The sequence below is a fragment of the Gracilinanus agilis genome, chromosome 3, assembly GCF_016433145.1.
Source record: "Gracilinanus agilis isolate LMUSP501 chromosome 3, AgileGrace, whole genome shotgun sequence".
Taxonomy (NCBI): domain Eukaryota; kingdom Metazoa; phylum Chordata; class Mammalia; order Didelphimorphia; family Didelphidae; genus Gracilinanus; species Gracilinanus agilis.
In genome coordinates, this window is record NC_058132.1 from 658,890,602 (window position 1) to 658,910,739 (window position 20,138).

The 20,138-nt window shown below is 40.3% G+C and overlaps 1 protein-coding gene across 1 annotated transcript in view; it reads left to right on the top strand.

The window, feature by feature from the left end:
- The window catches only part of LOC123242821 (schwannomin-interacting protein 1-like), a 161,108-nt gene that overhangs the window by 123,324 nt on the left and 17,646 nt on the right, over nucleotides 1-20,138 (top strand). The window contains exon 3 of the mRNA XM_044670925.1: nucleotides 4,796-4,914. Within this exon, the coding sequence (XP_044526860.1) occupies nucleotides 4,796-4,914 (119 nt within the window). The remainder of the gene's footprint in view (nucleotides 1-4,795; nucleotides 4,915-20,138) is intronic.

Genomic DNA, 20,138 nt, shown 5'->3' on the forward strand with positions numbered 1-20,138 from the left:
GAAAGAAAGAAAGAAAGAAAGAAAGAAAGAAAGAAAGAAAGAAAGAAAGAAAGAAAGAAAGAAAGAAAGAAAGAAAGAAAGAAAGAAAGGAAAGAAAGAAAGAAAGAAAGAAAGAAAGAAAGAAAGTTCAGTGTTTAATAATATATTTGGCACTGGTGTTACAGATGAAGTCAACATCCCTACTGAGACAACTGGCTAATGTTCTCCTTAGACAAAGCACTCAAGAAAGAAGTCAAGGGTACATGAGAATGTTAGGATGGGGTCTCAGAGGCCAGAGGCTGTGGGCTGAATGGAAATCTCGAATGTGGGTGTCATAAAGATGCACGGATCTTGGCTGGCCTTGAGGAACAGGTATTGGCTGAGGTTTTGTGTTTTGTTTTTGTTTTGAGCATTGGTCATTTCTAAATTATCTCTTAGCTTGAGGGTTACAAAATATGGCAGTCAGGAAAGCCCCCCCCTCATTCACAAAATCACAGATCTTAGATATATTCTAATTCTTTTAGTGATAAGTATCTTAGAATATTCAGCAAATAGCCTTAGAATAGGAGTGGTAACGACAATGATAATAATAATAAACAGAGTATATAATATAATAATAAGCATAATATATAATAATAATAATAATGAACAATAATAAAAGAATTATTTATATACTTGGTATACTCAGCAAATAGCTTTAGAATAGGAGTGGTAACAACAATGATAGTAATAATAAACAAAGTATATAATATAATAATAAGCATATTATATAATAATAATGATGATGATGATGATGATGATGATGATGATGAACAATAATAAAAGAATTCTTGGTATACTTGGTATACTCAGCAAATAGCCTTAGAATAGGAGTGGTAACGACAATGATAAGAATAAGAAGAAGAGTAAATATGGCTTCTAGGGCATTTTAGCGTTTGTATAATAATTGGCAAAATACTTTACACACATTCCTCCAATTGCTCCTGACAACAACCCAGAGAGGTGGGTGCCATAATCATCTTCAAAGGAAGGAAACAGAAACTCTTTAAAGGGAAGTGATCTGCCCTGATTCCACATCTACTAAGCTCAATTTTCAAGGTGCGATTTGAACCCAGATCCTCATCCTTTCAAATCTGATAGACTTTCTACTCTGCTGCTTTGCCTTTCAGCAGCTTAAGGTAGAAAGAGAATGAAGCTGTGCTGATTTTCAATATAGATGAAAAGAGAGAAAACTGCCCTCTCGGGTCATTCCCACTTTCAGATTAAATCTTCCAAGTCATGAAATCAAAGGCCTAGTCCTGAACTTTTTTTTCTTAGTGTTTAAACTTCTAGAAAATATTAGGTAACTTTTTCAATAAAGATGTCCAAACACCACCTGTGCCAAACATATCATTATACATTTTCTTTATTTTTTCTTTAAGAAATATTTATCAAATAGCTAGTATTTAACAAAGAGGTATTTCAATTCTTACATTGAGTAGCATAAGGCAGTGGGAAATGTGTTATATATTTGTGATTGATTAAAAAAAAGAATAAATCGATGCCTTTTGAAATGCAGACAGACAGACAGAGAAACAGAGAGACAGAGAGTGTGTCCCAGTGACTTTCCTTCTGTAAGGAACCTTCCTTTGTAAGAAAGAAGTACCACAAATCAATACGCTATCCACGTCTGGCAGCATATGCCTCATTCTGCCCACACAGGCCAGCACCTCTCTGCAGAGAGACAAGATACCCTTCACTATCAGACATGACTGATCCCTGTATTTTTTTAAATATTTTCCCATGGTTACATGTTTCTGATCCCTGTATTGATCAGAGTTCTACACTATTTCTTTGAAAGTCCATTTCAAAGAGCAGCTAGATGGCCCAGTGGATTGAGAGCCAGGCCTAGAGATGGCAGGTCCTGGGTTCTAATCTGCTTTCAGACTAGCTGTATGACCCTGAGAAAATCTCTTAACCCCCATTGCCTAGCCCTTACTGCTCTTCTGCCTTGGAACCAATGTTTAATATCAATTCCAAAACAGATGGTAAGGATTCAAAAAAATAAAAATAGATTTGAAAAATCCTTGTCAATGACCCAGTCCTTAGGCTTGATTTTTATATGCATTTTGATCGGGTTTTCTTTTTTTTACTTTCATTACATAGAATGAAAAATAGACGCACAAGTGACACTGATAAAATCAGCTCAACTTGACATTTTTCATAGATTGCCGTATCTTGGAGGTTTTATAAATTTCAAGAGATCGTGAATTCTGTTTCGTCGAGATTCTCCCAGGTGCTCAGGCTACATTTTTTTTAATGTATTCATACAAAGTTGGAAAGTCATCATTGAAATAAAAAGTCTTCTTATTTATCTCTGCAAGCTTTTAGTTGCTTTTTCAGGGCTCGATGCTACTCTAGAAAGCACTAGGAATAAATCTGTAAAGTCAGCGTTACAATTGTATACGTAACAATAATTACCTTGCTGAATGTAGAGTACGCAGAAAGAGTGAGTAATCCAATTCCCTTCCACTTTGGAGATGTGCCAAAAGGGGGAAAGAGGAATTCTATGAAATGTGGAGAGAAGCAGCCTGCTCGTGTGGGTAGACTCTAGACTCAGAGGCAGGAAGGGCTGGACTCAAATTCTGCCAATGGCAGTGACCAGCCCAGTGACCATGGGCGCCCCAGCAACTCTGTAACGATATATATTTTAGAGGAGTCTCTGATCTGCATGGCCGGAAGAACTTTAGGTTCCAGGAGTGGTCCACCTTGATGACATCAGAGGTTTGGTCCCTCTCTCCATTCCCCACTTGGATTCTGCAGACCTGGGTTTGAATCCCAACTCTGTCTCTTGCTATCTGTATGAACTTGGATAAGTCACTTTGGATAAGCCATTCACATTGGATAAGTCACTTCACTTCTTTGGGATTCCATCACCTCCTCTGTGGAAAGGAAGCGCTTAGGTGAGATAGTCTCCTTCTCTAACTCTGAGATGGTAAGAAAGCAGCCCCAGGAGCTGGCCATTGCCCAAGTGCTGGCAGGTCTCTTCTTAGCCCTGCCGAGCTGTGTGACGTTGGTCAAACAATTGGATCTCTGGGGTTCCCAGTTTCTTCTTCAAGAAAATAAGGACTAGATAATGCCAAAAGTTCCTTCCAGTGTTTCTCATTCTTTGATCTGTGACTGTGATTTTGTGACATGATGTGGTGACCACCAGCTTGTACCCTTCCCTGAATTCAGAAAGGATGCCATGCCCAGCTACAGAGAATGGAGAGCCAAGATCTCAGAGCTGCTCTCCATCCAGGATCCCTTCTGTCTCACAATGATCGCTTTCCTTTGCCTGTATTTCTTAGGCTTTTGGGTTGGCCACATTCCACAGGGGAAAGGAAAGATGTTGTAAACACCCAAATCATCTCCATCTAATTTCTACAACCTGTTTCCTGCCCAATCTGTCTTTCTTTCCCTTCAAAGCATAGAGCACACATACAAAGCAAATTCAAACGTCTTAAATAGAATCATGATAATAGCCAGCATTTATAGAGCACTCCAAGATTTACAGAGAACTTCCAGTACATTACCTCATTTGATCCTGAAAACAACTCTGAAAAGGAAGATGCTATTGTTATTATTATTATTCTAATTTTACAGATGAAGATACTGAGACTGAGTGAGGTTAAATGACTTGACCAGGGTCACCCAGCTAATAAATGCCAGGAACAAGATTCAAACTCAGGTCTTCCTGACTCCAAGTCCACTGCTCTACTCACTTAGCCACCTAATGTTTACAAGAGCAGAACCAACTGGGAAAAAATAGCTAAAGTATTTCTCAGACCTTAAAGTGCTCTATATTCTAATTAGTCACCTTTTCCTATGACCCCAAACTTCCAAAATCAGGCTAGGTGCTGAAGAGAGATGGGGAAGCATATTGGGCCTTCAGTAGGATGGCAAAAGTGCCTGACATGCTTTAGGCACTTAATGAATGCATGTTCATTGATTGATTGTTTGAAGCAGAGAATGTTGGGGCAGGGCAAAGGGGTTGACATGCATATACAAGAAAGATGGTGGCATGGAAATGGAATTAGATTTGGAGTCAGAAGACCTGGTTAAATTCTGGCTTCATCATTTGTGTCTGTGTGACCTTAACTGTTCCAAGCCTCAGTTTCCTCCTCTGTAAAATGAGGGCATTAGTCTAGATGACCTCTGGGGTCCCTTCCTGATCTAGATCTATAGTTCCATGTCATTGATACGAAGACTTCTTAGTCTGAATTTGCTTAGACTAGAGGATTTCTCAAAATCCCATCAATCAATCAGCAAACATTTATTGAGTATCTACTATGTGCCAGACACTGTTGTGAGTGCTGGAGATAAAAAGGAAGGTAAAAATGAAAATAGCCCCTGCCTTCAAGGAGTTTGTCTCCTACTGGGGAAGCCAGGCACAAGCAGGATATGGACAACACACAGAAGGAACGCAATCGGATATAGGAAGATGCTAGCACGTGGGGGGACAGGGAAAGATTTTCTGCAGAACAGTCGTGTCCTCTCCTTCCCAAGTCTGGGTCAAGATAATGACAGAGATTCCAGAGAAATGATGAAAGGACACAGAAAAATGAAATCTGATTGCAGAGGGGAGAACAAGCCCAGGGCACCAAGCCAAGAGCACCTCATGTTTCACATCAGCTTCTCTTGAACATTTCGGCCACCTTTGTTATGGGTGGGCCACGTGGGCACGATTCCCGTCTAGCGTTACAACCCTAAGAAACTTAGCAGTGCGGTTGGTCAGGGCTGGTGGGAATGGGCTGTGCACTTATCAGTACCTTTGGTTCTCGTCCCAAAATTCTAGGCACAGAAAAACGAGAGAGAATCCATCAGGCAGAAGTTGGCGCTTGGGAGTTTCTTTGATGATGGCCCAGGAATTTATACCAGCTGCAGCAAAAGTGGGAAACCCAGCCTTTCATCCCGGTGAGTGAACAGCTCCTTGGAGTCATTGTCTTTGATCCATGTGTTTGCACATGCCCACACGCCTAACGGCTTCTTACATCTGCCTAGTGTTGGACTCGGACAAAATATGTCTGAAGTTGGAAACGCTTGGGGTGATGGTATCCTTAGGGCGGCCATCTCGATCCGAGCTCGTTCACTGGGGCGCTGGCTTCTTTCTCTTTTGATTTTCCAGTGGCCAAGTTGTCTGAGGTCAGCTTTCTATCGTGCATTTTCTCTAGACCCATTTCAGTTATGATTTAGTATTTGCCAGGATGGAACCAAGCCATCCCCAATGTGGCAGCCCACCAACATTTCCATTAAGCCCTTCCAGAGCTGCCAGCATCATCCATGCGATGCTGTGGATGGCAGGAAATGAAGGGGATTCTAAGAACCCCACTCCAGGCTCCCAGTTACACCACAATTCTCATTCTCACTGGTCCACTGGCTGATTTTCTTGAAGGATCGCTTGAATTTATTTTAGATTCGAAGGCCTATTATTTTGCGAAACTTGCATTTGGCACCAAAATCTCCATGATGGCTTGAGCCCACTGTAATTTGCATGAATACTCAATCTTTTGTTCCTCCCTTTGGGATTTTTTTTAAGATTGTTACTTTTAGACAGCTTTGTCAATATGCCGTGTTGCGCAGTATTTTTGCCAAATGATGTTCCGTATTTTAAACAAAGATCATAGAGCCACAAATCTAGACTTGGTCCCCTAGTCCAGTCTCCTCCTTTTACAGATGAAGAAATGGTGGCCATGGGAATGTAAGTGGCTTGCCCAAGGACACCCAAGTAGGAAGTGTCAGAGATGGGATTTGAACCTAGAACCTCTGACTCCAGGTTTAATCTGTTAGCAGTAGTGATGAAGTACTACACTCACCTTGAGTTTCTAGATCCCTCTTCAACTTAGAAACTGTCCTTTTCCCTCCAAGGTCTTCATCAAGAAAAGTAAAATGGATCTTGATCAATGACACATGTAAAACCCAGTAGAATTGTGCATTGGCTACAGGAGGGGAGTGGGAGGAGAGGAGGGAAAGAACATGAATCATGTAACCATGGAAAAATATCCTTAATTAATTAACTAGTGTTTTAAAAAGGAAAAAGAAAATGTTCTTAATGACCAGAAGTCATTATGAGCTAATTCTGCCATTTGGGGAACAAACTGGTGCAAGATGCTATAATGGAAAAATCTCTGGAGTCAGGAGACGAGTTCTGGATCATCTCTTTAGAACTGTCATAACTTTAGGCTTTATCTTCAGTCTCTTTGGGCTTCAGTTTCCCCATTTGCAAAATGAGTAGATGGGTCTTTTCTAATTCTTACATTCCACAATTCTATGAGAGCCATGATGTAATAATGATAGATTCTTGATTTCATCAGTGAGGGCACTGATTCCACCAAAACAGATCTCATCTCATCCTCCCTGTCTTCTCCCTGGCTTTCCATGGAAGAGGATAACAATAATGAAATGGCATTTGCAGAGTTTTTAAAGTGCTTCAAAAAGGTTGAGCCTCAGCTCTGAGGTATCACCTCACACCTAGCAGATTGGCTAAAATGAGAGAAGGGGAGAGTAATGAATGCTGGAGGGGATGTGGCAAAATTGGGACATTAATGCATTGCTGGTGGAGTTGTGAACTGATCCAACCATTCTGGCTGGCAATTTGGAATCATGCTCAAAGGGCTATAAAAGAATGCCTGCCCTTTGATCCAGCCATACCATTGCTGGGTCTGTACCCCAAAGAGATCATAGATAAACAGACTTGTACGAAAATATTTCTAGCTGCGCTTTTTGTGGTGGCAACAAACTAGAAAAGGAGGGGATGTCCTTCAATTGGGGAATGGCTGAACAAACTGTGGTATATGCGGGTGATGGAATACTATTGTGCTAAAAGGAATAACAAACTGGAGGAGTTCCAGGCGAACTGGAGAGACCTCTGGGAACTGATGCAGAGCGAAAGGAGCAGAGCCAGAAGAACTCTATACACAGAGACTGATATACTGTGGTAAAATCGAATGTAATGGACCTCTGTACCAGCAGCAATACAATGACCCAGGACAGCTCTGAGGGATTTATGGTAAAGATGCTACCCACATTCAGAGGAAGAACTTCAGGAGAGGAAACATATAAGAAAAACAACTGCTTGAACGCATGGGTCGGGGTGGACATGACTGAGGGTGTAGACTCGAAACTACCACACCAATGCAACTACCAACAATTTGGAAATTGGTCTTGATCAAGGACACATGACAAAACTAGTGGAAATGTGCATCGGCCATGGGTGGGGGGGATGCGGGGGGTGAAGGGGAAAGTAGGAGCATGAATCATGTAACCATGTTAAAAATGAATATTAATAAATGTTTAAAAAAAAAAAAAGGTTGAGCCTCCCAGCAATCTCAGATCTCCCCAGTGTGCTGAAGATGTTCCTCCAAGTCTTTAAGTTTTCTTGAATACTGGTATGATACTTGAATGCCCCATTCTGCACTGGTGATAAAAACAAAAAACAAACAAAAAAAACATCTCCTTTTCTGGTCATCCATGTCTTTATTGATGTTCTCTTATATTCAAGAGGCATCAAGAGGGGCCAGCGGCTGTTTTGGACTGGGAGGCAGGAAGACTTGAATTCAAATTCTTTTTTAATTTATTTTAAAAATATTTTTCCATGATTCCATGATTCATTGTCTTTCTCTCCCTCTTCCCTTCCTGCTCTCAGAGCCAACAAGCAATTCCACTGGGTTTTACAAATGTTGTCATTTGATAGCTATTTCCAAATTATTTATTTTTGGCATAGAATGATTTTTTAAGGCCTAAACCCCAAACCGCATACCCACATATACATGTGATAAATTATGTCATTTGTTTTGCTTTTACTTTTCTACTCCCACAGTTCTTTCTCTCAATGTAGATAGCATTCTTTTAGATAAGTCCTTCGGGAGTGTCCTGGCTTGTTGCATTGCTACTAGTAGCAAAGTCCATTACATTGGATTGTTCCAATTGGCTTCACTTTCTGTGTTCTCCTGGTTCTGCTCATTTCACTCTGCATCAGTAAACTGAGGTTCTCCCAGTTCACATGGAATTCCTCCAGTTCATCATTCCTTACAGCACAATAGTATTCCATCACCATCAGATACTACAAATTTGTTCAGCCATTCCCCAATCGAGGGACACGCCCTCATTTTCTAATTTTTTGTCACAAAAAAGATCTTTGTGGTGGCAAAAAATTGAATTCAAATTATGCCTCAGACTTTTACCACCTGTGCAACCCTAGTTAAATAATTTAATTCCTCTCAGCTTCAACTTCTCCATAGTAAAAAGGAGATAAGTGTTGTTTCTCCCACAAAGAGTTGTTGTGAAGATCAAATGAGAAAACATATGTAAAGTGCTTTCCAAACCTTAAAACATTATATAACTACTAGTTATAATCATCATCATAATAGTTAACTGGCTTTAAGGTTGGCAGAGCGCTTTACAAATATTCTCTCATTTGGAGAGTTTCTAAATTAAAGGTAATTTGGAAATTCAAGATGAACCTAAATATCTCATCATCATCATTAGCTATCATTTGTCACTTGTATTATGCTTCAAGCAACCTACACTTTTTATTCCAAAGGGGGGAAAGTAGTATAGTATCCCTAGCTATGCAGATTGTAGTTGGGCAGAGCCATAATTAAGAATTTGGGCTCTAGGGCCAAATTCACCAAAGTTCTCCAAGACCACATCAGATCAACCTGTCCCCATGTGTCTTTGGATCACCACATTTGGTTTTTCTGAGATTGTGAATGTGGTACAATTTGCAGCTGTAGAATATTACCAGGAAAATGTTGATATTTTTAAAAATTGAATTTTTATAGCAAAAAGTGATCTGTAATTTTCCAGATAGAATCTAGCACACTTTTCTAGGGCAGCTAGGTGATGCAGTGAATGGGGTATTGGTTTAGAGTCGGGAAGATTATCTTCCTGAGTGCTAATCTGGCCTCAGATACTTACTAGCTATGTGACATTAGATAAATCACATTATCCTCCTTGCCTCAATTTCCTCATCTGTACAATGAGCTACAGAAGGAAATGGCAAATGACTCCAGTAACCTTGCCAATAAGACCCCAGATGAGGTCACAATGAGTCAGATGCAGCTACTGAACAGCAGCGTCATTCATCTATGATTCCTATGCCAGAAAATTATACTGTACTGATGTAGTAATTCAACCAAGCACTGTGATCTGGATTCTGTACATTAGTTATCCACTTGGTTTTTAGTGTGTATACTATTAGGCTAGTCTCTCACATGGCCATTGGTCACAAAGAGGAGGTCCTATAGATTCAATCAGGGGTCCAGCATCAGCAAACAAGGCATAAGAGAAGTGTCATGGCTCCTTTGAGAATTCCATTTCTATCTTTACTTCCCACAGAAGTGCCTCTGTGACTCTGGAAAATACCTTTGGCAAGTGGGTGTCTCTCTGTCTTACATTTTTCCTGATATGGACAGTCAGACAATCTCTGAATTCTAACTCGGGTCAGATTTATGATATCATAAGCCTGGGAGAGACATCTTACTGAAGGAGAAGCTTGCATTTAGTTTTTCCAAGTTAAATGATTTTACTAAACCACAAAGACTAAACACAATGAGACCTTTCAATCCCTACACTTCCAATCACATAAAGATGTGGTCTACCTGTTTCTTTCTCATTCCTTCATTAAGGATACTGTTGATAAATACTCAGACCTCTCTCACAGAGACTTTGTGAACATAAGAGACTAGGTAGATGAATTAGCAGTTGCTGACATCTTCTTATTCATCTCTCTTTTTGGTTTAATACCATTCATGATCGGTTCCATTCTTTTGGAATCTTCACCTCTTTGAAATAGATTAAAAATAAATCCCCAACAGCCCCCAAAATGGTCACCTCTAAAACAACTTCTTTCTGTGTATTCCGTGAAGTCCAACTACTCTTCCAAATGTCATCTTCGTGTACCATTCCAAAGACAGAAATGCTAGAGTTCAAAAGTAGTTGTCATCTGGCCATCATGGATGATGAGGCCAGATAATGATTAAAAAGCCTAGCAGATAGCTTTGTTTCAAAATCTCTTGTCATTTATTCCTAGAGTTCAAATGGTAGGAAACCTGAGGGATCATGTAATCTAGTCCTTTCATTTTGTAGTTGAGAGCCAGAGAGGGAAAGTTATTTGCCCAAGGCCATCCAATGGAAGTTTTCGGTTATGACCCCAGATCTTCTGATTTCAAACCCAGTGTACACAACAGGTATTAAGAAGAAACCAGCCTCTCAGGATTGTTTTGGATAAAATGTCCCATAGTCTGGGTTATTTATCTACTTTCTGGAAGCAGGGTTTAATTATACTCCCACCATCCACCAACCAAACCTATCATAGACTGTCTGATGCCCCCTTAGACAATCCAACAAGGTTATTACCTTCAAGAGTGTATCATTACCTCTTCATTGGTTCATCGTGTCAAAGCTATGACACAACTGTAAAGAATTTAGGATGATCTTATGCTCTTCTTAAATGTTTTCATCTCAACTCTGGAGTTAGAAAGATAGTACATGACATAGTGAATTAAAGAGAGAGCTTGTCTTTGGAGTCAAGTCCTGCCTCTGACTCCTGCTGGCTGGGTGACCCTTAACGTCTCCATCCAGGTAACTTTCTAAGACTTTGAGTTGCAGAGTGGGCACCAACTTGCATTGGTGAAAGGAGTTTCTTCATTTGGGAGCTCCTTACACCAATAAGATCACAAGCTTACGAATTCTAGATGAAGATGGTCTTTGGTATCACCATTCAACAGCTAATTCGTGAGCAACTTCTAAAGACTAAGTGGTTTTTTCCTTGAGTCTGTGAAGGATGGATATGAGAGACTATAAGACGCTGGGATGATTTGAAACATTTTCATCTAAACCTGAGGGGTCCTGACTCAGGAGAGATTTCGAGAAGAAATCAGCCTCTTGGAGTCTCATTCTGGGTTATCTCTCCTGAAATTATTTCTACCCTCCAGAAGCAGTGCTTAATTACATTCCCACCATCTCCCAACCAAACCCACCAAAGACTGTCTCATGGCCCTCTTAGATCATCCAGCAAAGTTATTTCCTTTAAGGGTGTATCATTAGTTCCCCGTTGGTTCTTTGCATTGAACTACGACACAACTGCAAAGATTGTAAGGGCTTCTTATTCTCTAGGGCCATTAGTAATTAGGCAGAATTGCATTCAAAGAATATGTTATGGTTAATAAACCCCCAATGGTAATCCCTGGGCTCCTCCATATTTATATGTAATTCGTCTACCTTATGGGTATACGGTAAGCATTTTAAGGAATATTAACACTTTTAGCTCATGTTGAGGCAAAACCTGGAAAATACATTAATGCACAATATTATTGGATTTCTCCCCAAAGGCCTAGAAGAGCTCAGTGGAAACTTGAAGCTTTGTATGAGTCAGGATAACCCATGTGTAAACACACACACACACACACACACACACACACACACACACATCACTATATTGAAGGCAATAAACAGTTTATGCTTTATTATAACAAGACAAAGAAATGAATGGTCAAGAAATTGATGAGTTACTTGGATCTCTCTGGGACACTTTCTTCATCTGTAAAATGAGTGGGTTAGATCAAAACAATGATTCTAAAACTTTTTGGTCTAAATGCCCCTTTACTCCTTTAAAAATTGTGGAACCCCCCCCAAAAGAAAGGAGTTTTTGTTTATGTGGGTTATATGCGTCATATTAAAAATTAAAATGCCGTTCTATTGTTATGAAAGGGGTCTGGGGGACACTCAGGAGTCCCCAGACCATACTTTGAGAGGCGTGGAATCAAAGGATTGTCAAAGGTCCTTTCTTCATCCAAGATGTGGCCGTTCTTCTGATGAAATCACTGAACCGAATGCTCAAGTTCCAATGGAAAAGAAGTATATTCTCCTGGAGAGTAGCTTGAGCAAGATTTCTGAGGATAGCCTGGTATTGTGTTTTTTTTTTTTAATTTTGCATTCCAAGAGCAAGGTTCATTTTAACTTTGCTTTAAAAATTACTATTGGTAGCATTTGTTTTGATGTCACCTTTACTTCCTCTCTCCCAGCCAGACTCTGATTTTGTTGTTTTTTTAAACCCTTATCTTCTGTCTTAAAATCAATACTAAGGATCTGTTCCAAAGCAAAAGATCAGCAAGGGCTAGACAAATGGGGTTAAGTGACTTGCCCAGCTATGAAGTATCTGAGGTCATATTTGAATCCAGGACCTCCTATCTCCACGCCTGGCTCTCTTTCCACTGAGCCACCCAGCTGCCCCAACCATATTTACTATTCTCTTTCCTACTTCCTATATGTCTTATCTTATTTTTTTAAAAAAAACTTTACCTTCTGTATTAAAATTGACACTAAATATTGGTACCAAGGCAGAAGATCAGGAAGGGCTAGGCAATTTGGGGTTAAGTGACTTTCCCAGGGTCACACAACCAGGAAGAATCTGAAGCCAAGAGCCTTATAACAAAGCATTTAAAAAGCAGCTCAAAGCAAAAGTAACCAATGCAGTCATCGAGGACACCCGGATAGGTAGCACTCGGGATCCACAGCTCCTCGAGTCTACAAGGAAAGAAGAGGCTCGTTTCCTTGTCTCGTCTGTAGATCCAAGCTTGGTCATTAAAATTATGCAATATTCTATTCTGATTTCTATTGTTGGCATCCTGCTGTATATTTTCCCCTTGTTTTGATTACTTCACTCTGGTGTTTATATAAATTGCATTGGCGGCTGTAATTAGACTTTGCATCTACTATAAAAATCACATTTGAGCAGCATCAGGACCATAGAGAAAGGAGATTTCAGTTGTTTCTCTCAGTTCCCAGTCTGGAGTGCCATCTTGGTTGGTTCTGTGACCACTGGACTCTCTGGGAGGTTGTGGGCTCATGCAATTGTCTTTCTGTCTAGTCTAACAAGTTGTATAGTAGAAGTGGGCCTTGGACAGCTCCCAATGCGTGAGGGATAGGCACCAACCACAATTCTTTGCCTATACACCTTCCTGGCTGCTCACTGAAAGGGAGCAAATACAGGTGGTGCTTCAAAAAATTCAAAAAACAATTCAATGAATGCTCTGAGCCAGACTTTTCTTTAAATTGATGCTCTGACCTTCATCGTGTTTTTCCTCTTCTTTTATTTAAACTCTTACATCCATCTTAGACTCAATACTGTGTATTCCAAGACAGAAGAGTAGTATGGGCTGGGCAATAGGAGGATAAGTGACTTGCCCAGGGTCACACAGCTAGAAAGTATCTGAGTCCAAATTTGAACCCAGGACCTCCTAGTCTCAAGCCTGGCTCTCAATCCATTGAGTCACCTACCTGCCTCCTTTCTACTTAAAAAAAAAAAAAAAAGTCAACAGAATTTTTTAAAAGCCAAATATCATTAAAGGAAAACACCAAAATAGGTCTCTACAAATCAGAAAAGTGGGCATGGTGTTTGGAGAAAGGCTGTACCCCAAGTGTCAAGTCCTGCCCTTGACAGCACTATGCTCCTCCCTTATCACACTCCTCAACCTAGTGTGTCCATTGATCAGGCAACTCACTGAGACCATAAGTGGCGGAGGACAGAGGACATGCTGATGAGCATTAGAAGAGGAAGTTTCTTTCCTGTTTGCTCTGTATGCCAATGAAATTGCAACCTGCTTTAAAAAAAGAACTATTATATTTGTTATATTCTTTTTTTATAAATATATATGTTTATATATATTTTTATAAATTTATATATTTTATATGAATTTATAAATATATAAATATATAAAGAATATATGTATATTCTTTACCTTCTGCCTTAGAATCAATATTAAGTATTGGTTATAAGGCAGAAGTGTGGTAAGGGTTAATCAAGTGGAATTGAGTGACTTGCCCAGGGTCACACAACTAGGAAATGTCTGAGGTCAGATCTGAAGCCAGGACACCCCACCTCTAGTTATAGTCTTTTTTTTTTTTTTAATTCTAGCATGACTTTCTATACTTCTGTTTATCCTTTTGTTATCCTAGAGGATGGAAACTTGCTTTTAGTACTAAAATAAAAGACGGGATGAGCTTTTACAATATAAACATGGAAGTTTTGCTTTATATTCTGGGTCTGTGACATCTGGGAGGAAATAAACGCTAGCAAGAAGCCCCTTTAACTCGTAAGATTCCGTCCTCTCTTGTCTTCTCTCACTCCACCCCTTGTACGTGTCAGGCATCTTTTCTCATAAAGGGTAAATGTAATTAATGGGGTTGTATTCTGAGAAGAGGAAGCATTGCGATTCTCCAGGCACAGGGGTGATTGTCAATAAGAGAGATTCCCCCAGGGATCTGGGGTGTGTTTCGCAGCTGCTTTGGAAAGGATCACAGCTTACATGGCACAACAATTCTAATATCTCCAAATCCAGACTCCCAAGTCTTTTTTGTCCTTTTCTGGAACCAGAGTATACAAGCAGAATACCAAATATTTAAAGGAAAATTTTAAAAAAAAAAAGATAATTGTCCTGAAAAGTCCTTTTTTGATTCTTTGGATAGAGACTTTTAGTAGCAGGTTCCTGGGGTGGTGGGGGTCTGCCTCTGAGGTATGTAGATAAAAATAAGCCTAAACCTCCATAGCTCTAATTAATCACATATGGGAGAGCAAATCAGACCAAAGTAATTTTGGAGAGAGAAAATGATTTCTTTTTGGTATCAGCATTAAGGTATGTGAAATCCCCTATAATGAATGGGGCCAGAATGGATGGTTCTTGATCTACTCTGAGTAGAGCGTGGAAAAATTATCTTTGTTTCCAAGCCATAGTATCGACTTTGTGTAGCAGACCATGGAAAGAAGAGAATGCTCTTCTTGTAGAGCTTCTCTAGTAGCCCCACATAGAACCTTTGGGAACTTGTCATTGTATTATTAATACAATTAGTTTCCTAAATTAAGGAGTAAACTCGAGTTACATCCAAATGGTCACATGGTCTGAATTCATGAGAGCTGACTGAATACCTTTATTTGAAAAATCATGATTATGAAGCTGTTACCTGTCCAGATGTCCGAGGACTACCCCCTGATGCTCTCAGTTATTACCCTTTTGAAGGATAACTTTGGTGAGGAAAGAAAAGAAGAAATAGAAGGAATTAAATGTGATCAAAACCAATTGAATTATGAAAAGTAATTTTATTCCTTTTCCAGACCTGAGAGAAAAGCAAATTGCTATTAGGGTGCCTTCCTTTGTCTAATAAAGCAATGTCACTGGCCCCAGTTTAATTATGTACAATTAATTTTGGGCGAGCTCATTCTGACATGCAGTTAGCAGCTGGACCCCTACTTGTGATTTTTTTTCTTTCTGGTCACCCAGGAGGATTAAATTGCCTGCATTTATTATAAGGGAGTGGGAAGTAGAGAGGAAAAGGCCAAAGGGCTGCTTTTTATATTTTTAATGGCTACACTGGATAGGAGAATGTTAATTAAAGTATCTTCTAAGAGGTAGTCATATTTTAAAATGAAGATGCATCATCAGTGGGTGGCCCTGGGGATTTTATTGCCAGAGCCCCTATTCTCATTGTGTGTTCCAGCCAATGGAAAGAAAGCAGCATCCTTTAATGTTTAGCTATTGTAGTTTCATCCATCCATCCATCAGGATTGGGAGAAAACCCAATAACAACATTTATTTAGCTCTTTAATGTTTGCAAAAGAGAAGGAAACTAGTGATAGTGGAAGAGAATCAGTCAAGTCAAGGAGCATTTTTTGAGCATTTGCAGGTGCCAAGCACTGTGCTAAGAGCAGGGGATACAAAGGCAAAAGAAAGACCCTGCCCTCAAGGAGCTCATGGAGACAACATGCAAAAAAACTAGATCCAAGCAAAATCAAAACAGGATAAATTGAAGACAGTCATAGAGGGACAGCCCTAGAATTGTGGAGATCAAGAAAGACTTCTTGTAGAAGGTGGGATTTTAGCTGGGAATTGAAGGAAGCCAAGTTAGGGTTAGATTTGGCCGTGATCAAGTCTGATCTCTGTCATAGAACTGTCAATTTCTCGGTGCCCCAAAACAACTCTCAAAATAGTTTAGAAGGGAGCATCTAGATTGAGGGCCAGGCCTAGAGGCTGGAGGTTCTGGGTTCAAATGTAACCTCAGACACTTCCTAGCTGTGTGACCCTGGGCAAGTCACTTAACCCCTTTGTCCAGCCCTTACTCTTCTTCTGCCTTGGAACCAATACATAATATTGATTCTAACACAGAAGATAAGAGTTTTTAAATTTTTAAAAGTGTAGAGCTATCAGCAATCTGCACTAGTAGAGGGAGTTTCCCCATGGGGAGCACCCTAAGATTGGAAGGAGGCAGGGGTGCTGCTAAGTTAGATTCCGTGACCTTCCAGCTCTGATTCTAAGGGTTGTCCCATGATCCATTCAAAAACCCTTCAAGGTGGGTGATTTTGTTATCTCCTTTTTACAGTGGGATAACAGACACAAAGCTAGTAAGTATGAAAGCCATGATCCAGATCCAGAACTCTTGCCATTGTACCATCTTCCCTCTAAAACCAAGAGTTCTTACTCTTTTTTTGTGCCCTTTGACGGTCTGGTGAAGCCTATGGTCCCTTTCACAGAAGAATGTTTTTAAACAAAAACTCATCAAATTACAAAGAAATGAATTCTATTAAAATATATTTATCAGGGGCAGCTGGGTAGCTCAGTGGATTGAGAGCCAGGCCTAGAGATGGGAGGTCCTAGGTTCAAATCCGGCCTCAGACACTTCCCAGCTGTGTGACCCTGGGCAAGTCACTTGACCCCCATTGCCTACCCTTACCACTCTTCCACCTATAAGTCAATACACAGAAGTTAAGGGTTTAAAATAAATATATATATATATATATATCACAATTTTTTTAAGTCTGTGGCCCCCCAGGTTAAGATCCCCAGCTCCAAATAAAGGCAATACCTTATTGACAATAGGTCAGTCCAGGCTTATATGCAGGGCAATCAGTAATTGTGTCCAAGACTGCCAGGAAAACCTCAGGCTCACTTTTATTTTTAGTTAAAACACAGGAGACTCCTCGGATGTTAAAAATCCCTGAAATATATTCAAATGGGAGAGGGAATCTATCTATATTGTCTCAATGAATGGGCCAGTCAAAGCCCCCAGAGACACAAAGAGACAAATGTTCAAATTAGCTTATGACATGGTATATTAATGACAGGAAAATGTACTCTGGGAGGTGTCTAAATGGCTGCCCCCAAGATCAATCAAGCCATCCAAACAGCACTCATTTATTAAGCACCAGATACTGTCCCAATTACTAGGGACACAAGTACAGAGGCAAAATAGCCCCTACCCATCAGGAAGCTTATACTCTAACAAGGGAAATGAATAATATGCACATATATAGTTGTAGAAAAATACAGATCAAATTAAGATTACATAATGAGAGGGATGGCTAATGGAACAAGGAAAGTCTCTTGTAAAAAGTGGCATTTGATCTTAGTCATGGAAGAAACCAATGACTACAAAAGGTGAAGTGCCTATGTGACCCTGGGCAAGTCACTTAACCCCTATTGCCTAGCCTTTACCACTTTTCTGCCTTGAAATGTATATTCCAGCACAACCAATGGCAAATATTTCACTATGACCATTGGTAGTGAAAAGGCAAGGAGATGAGAGAGCAGTGCAGAGAATGAGGAATGGAAAAAAGGACAGTTAGGTTGGGAAGGGGTATGTTGGTTGGTTGGTGGGTTGTTGTCCTTTATATGGAGAAATACCAAAATGACCTCATTGGAGATGACTTTTGACTCTTGAATAAATTGAATTTAAGAGATTCAGAGTTGCACAAAGTCATCAGCCTCATTCTCTCTTCCAGAGTCATTGAAATCCAGTGACAAGACAAAAGTCAAGACAACTGGTGATGACTCAGGATATAGAGAAGAGCTTGGAATATCAAACCCAGAAGCTTATATGTGATACTAGAGGAAGTAGGGAGCCACTGGAGTTTATTGAGTAGAGGTCATACCTGCCCTTTTTCAGATGTGTGGAGGAGGGATTGGAGTAGATGAGAAGGCTATAATAAGTTTGGAGGGAGTTGATAAGTCCCTGAAGTAGGGATGTGGCTGCAGAAATAGAGAAGGGGAGATATACAAGAGATGTGGCAACATCAGGAATATAAAAATTTGGCAAATGATTGGATATGTGATGTAAATTTGAAATTGGGGTTCTTCATGACTAAAAGGATGATGGTGCCCTCCATAGAAAAGGGAAAGTTTAGAAGAGGGGTGACTCAAAGAGCCTTTGTCTAATGAGTTCTGTTCTGGGCATGTTGAAATTTGAGGTGCTATAGGTGGCACAGTGGAAATAGCACTGAGTGTGGAGTTGGGAAGATCAGGGTTCAAATCCAGCCTCAAACACTTAGCTTACTAGTGGTATGATCCTGAGTCAGTCACTTAACTTGTTTGCCTCAGTTTCCTCATCTGTCAAATGAGCTGGATATAGAAATGGCAAACCTTTCTATTATCTTTGCCAAGAAAATCCCAAATAGAGTCATGAGGAGTATGAAATGACTGAACAACAACACATAAAAGGATGATGCTTCTTTCCTGGTACCAGAAACTTTAATCAAATAGAGAATTACCCAGCATGCTCTCTAACACTAACCCCATTCTCCTTTTTTTATTTTTAAAGAAAATTCTGACTGTGCAAAGCCTTTCCCACATTAGCATTCTGCAATTCCAAGGGTAATCATGTATGAGTGCTTGTTAGTGATGGAAATGAACTCGGGCATAAAACAGCTGAGTAGTCACAGCCCTCCAGAGGACCATAAGGAAGGCATGAGAGCTGATGCTCCATAAATGAAAAGCTTTTGTCCTTTCCAAACTTTCATAATTATTCTAAAAAGTGGCTTCTGTGGTGGTGATGGAGCCAAAGCTGGCAAGCAATGGGAAGCACAACCAGCTTGTTTTTTGAGCAATTAGAGTGTTGTATGGCCAATTCCCTAGATTACCAGCATCACTAACCCATGCATGGGTCCAGAATGCAGGCTTTGATTCTTACTCCAAAAAATGAACAAGAGGACAAAAGGATCCTGGGCACCACAGGGGCCAAGATCTAGAGCAGGAAGGGACCTCGGAGGTCATAGTGCCCATCTTTTCAGTTTACAATTGGAGAAACTGAGGTCCATGGAAATTAAGTGTCTTCCTGAGATCAGAGTGAGAAGACATCAGAGGCAGGATTTGAGCCTGAGTCCTCTGACTCCAGAACTAGCACCCTCTCCACTGTGCCACACTGTCTCCTTGGAGAAAGGGATAGTTTATTCTACAGCCTTTGTGACCTTCATTTCTTTTCTTTGTTCAGGGAGGCTAAATTTGGAACAAAGGACAAATGGCTGGAGAGGGGCATAATCTCCCCCTCAATGGGTCCCAGAGGATCCCTCCCATAAGCAGGACGTGAAGGCTGCCTCTGAGTGGCATGGAGGAAAGAAAGTTAGATTTAGAGTCCAGATCTGATTGTTCTTTGAAACCAAACCCAACTCGGGCAAAAGTTACATAGATGGAGGATAAGCAGGAAGTCAGTTTGACTGAACTCTAGAGTGATTGTTAGCATCATAATAATAATAACTCATTAAGGTCTATTGTTTACAAAGCCCTTTATGAATGTTACCATTTTTTATCCTCACAACTCTGGGAGGTAGGGGCCATTATTATCCTCATTTTACTGGTGAGGAAACTGAGGCAGGCAGAGATTAAGTGACTTGCCTAGGGTCACACAACTAAGGTCAAATTTGAACTCATCTTCCTAACTCTAGGTCCAGTGCTCTACCCACTACATATCACCAAGCTATCTGGGAATACTTCCTGAAAGTTTGGATGGTGAAGGAAAGGAGATGTTAGAGCAGGCATAGACAGAAGGAAAGAAGGGAAAGGGAAGCAAGAACATTCTTCAGGCATTAAAGGATGGTTGAAGAAGGAAGTACCTAAATGTGGAAAAACCAATTAAGAAGCTATTGCAGGGGGCAACTAGGTGACTCACTAGATAGACAGCCAGTCCTAGAGATAGGAGGTCCTGGGTTCAAATGTGGCCTCAGATACTTCCTAGCTATGTGATCCCAAGCAATTCCCTTAACCCCTACTGCATAGCCCTTATTGCTCTTCTGCCTTGGAACCAATACACAGTATTGATTCTAAAATCGAATGTAAAGGTTTAAAAGAGAGAGAGACTAGGGGCAGCTGGCTGGCTCA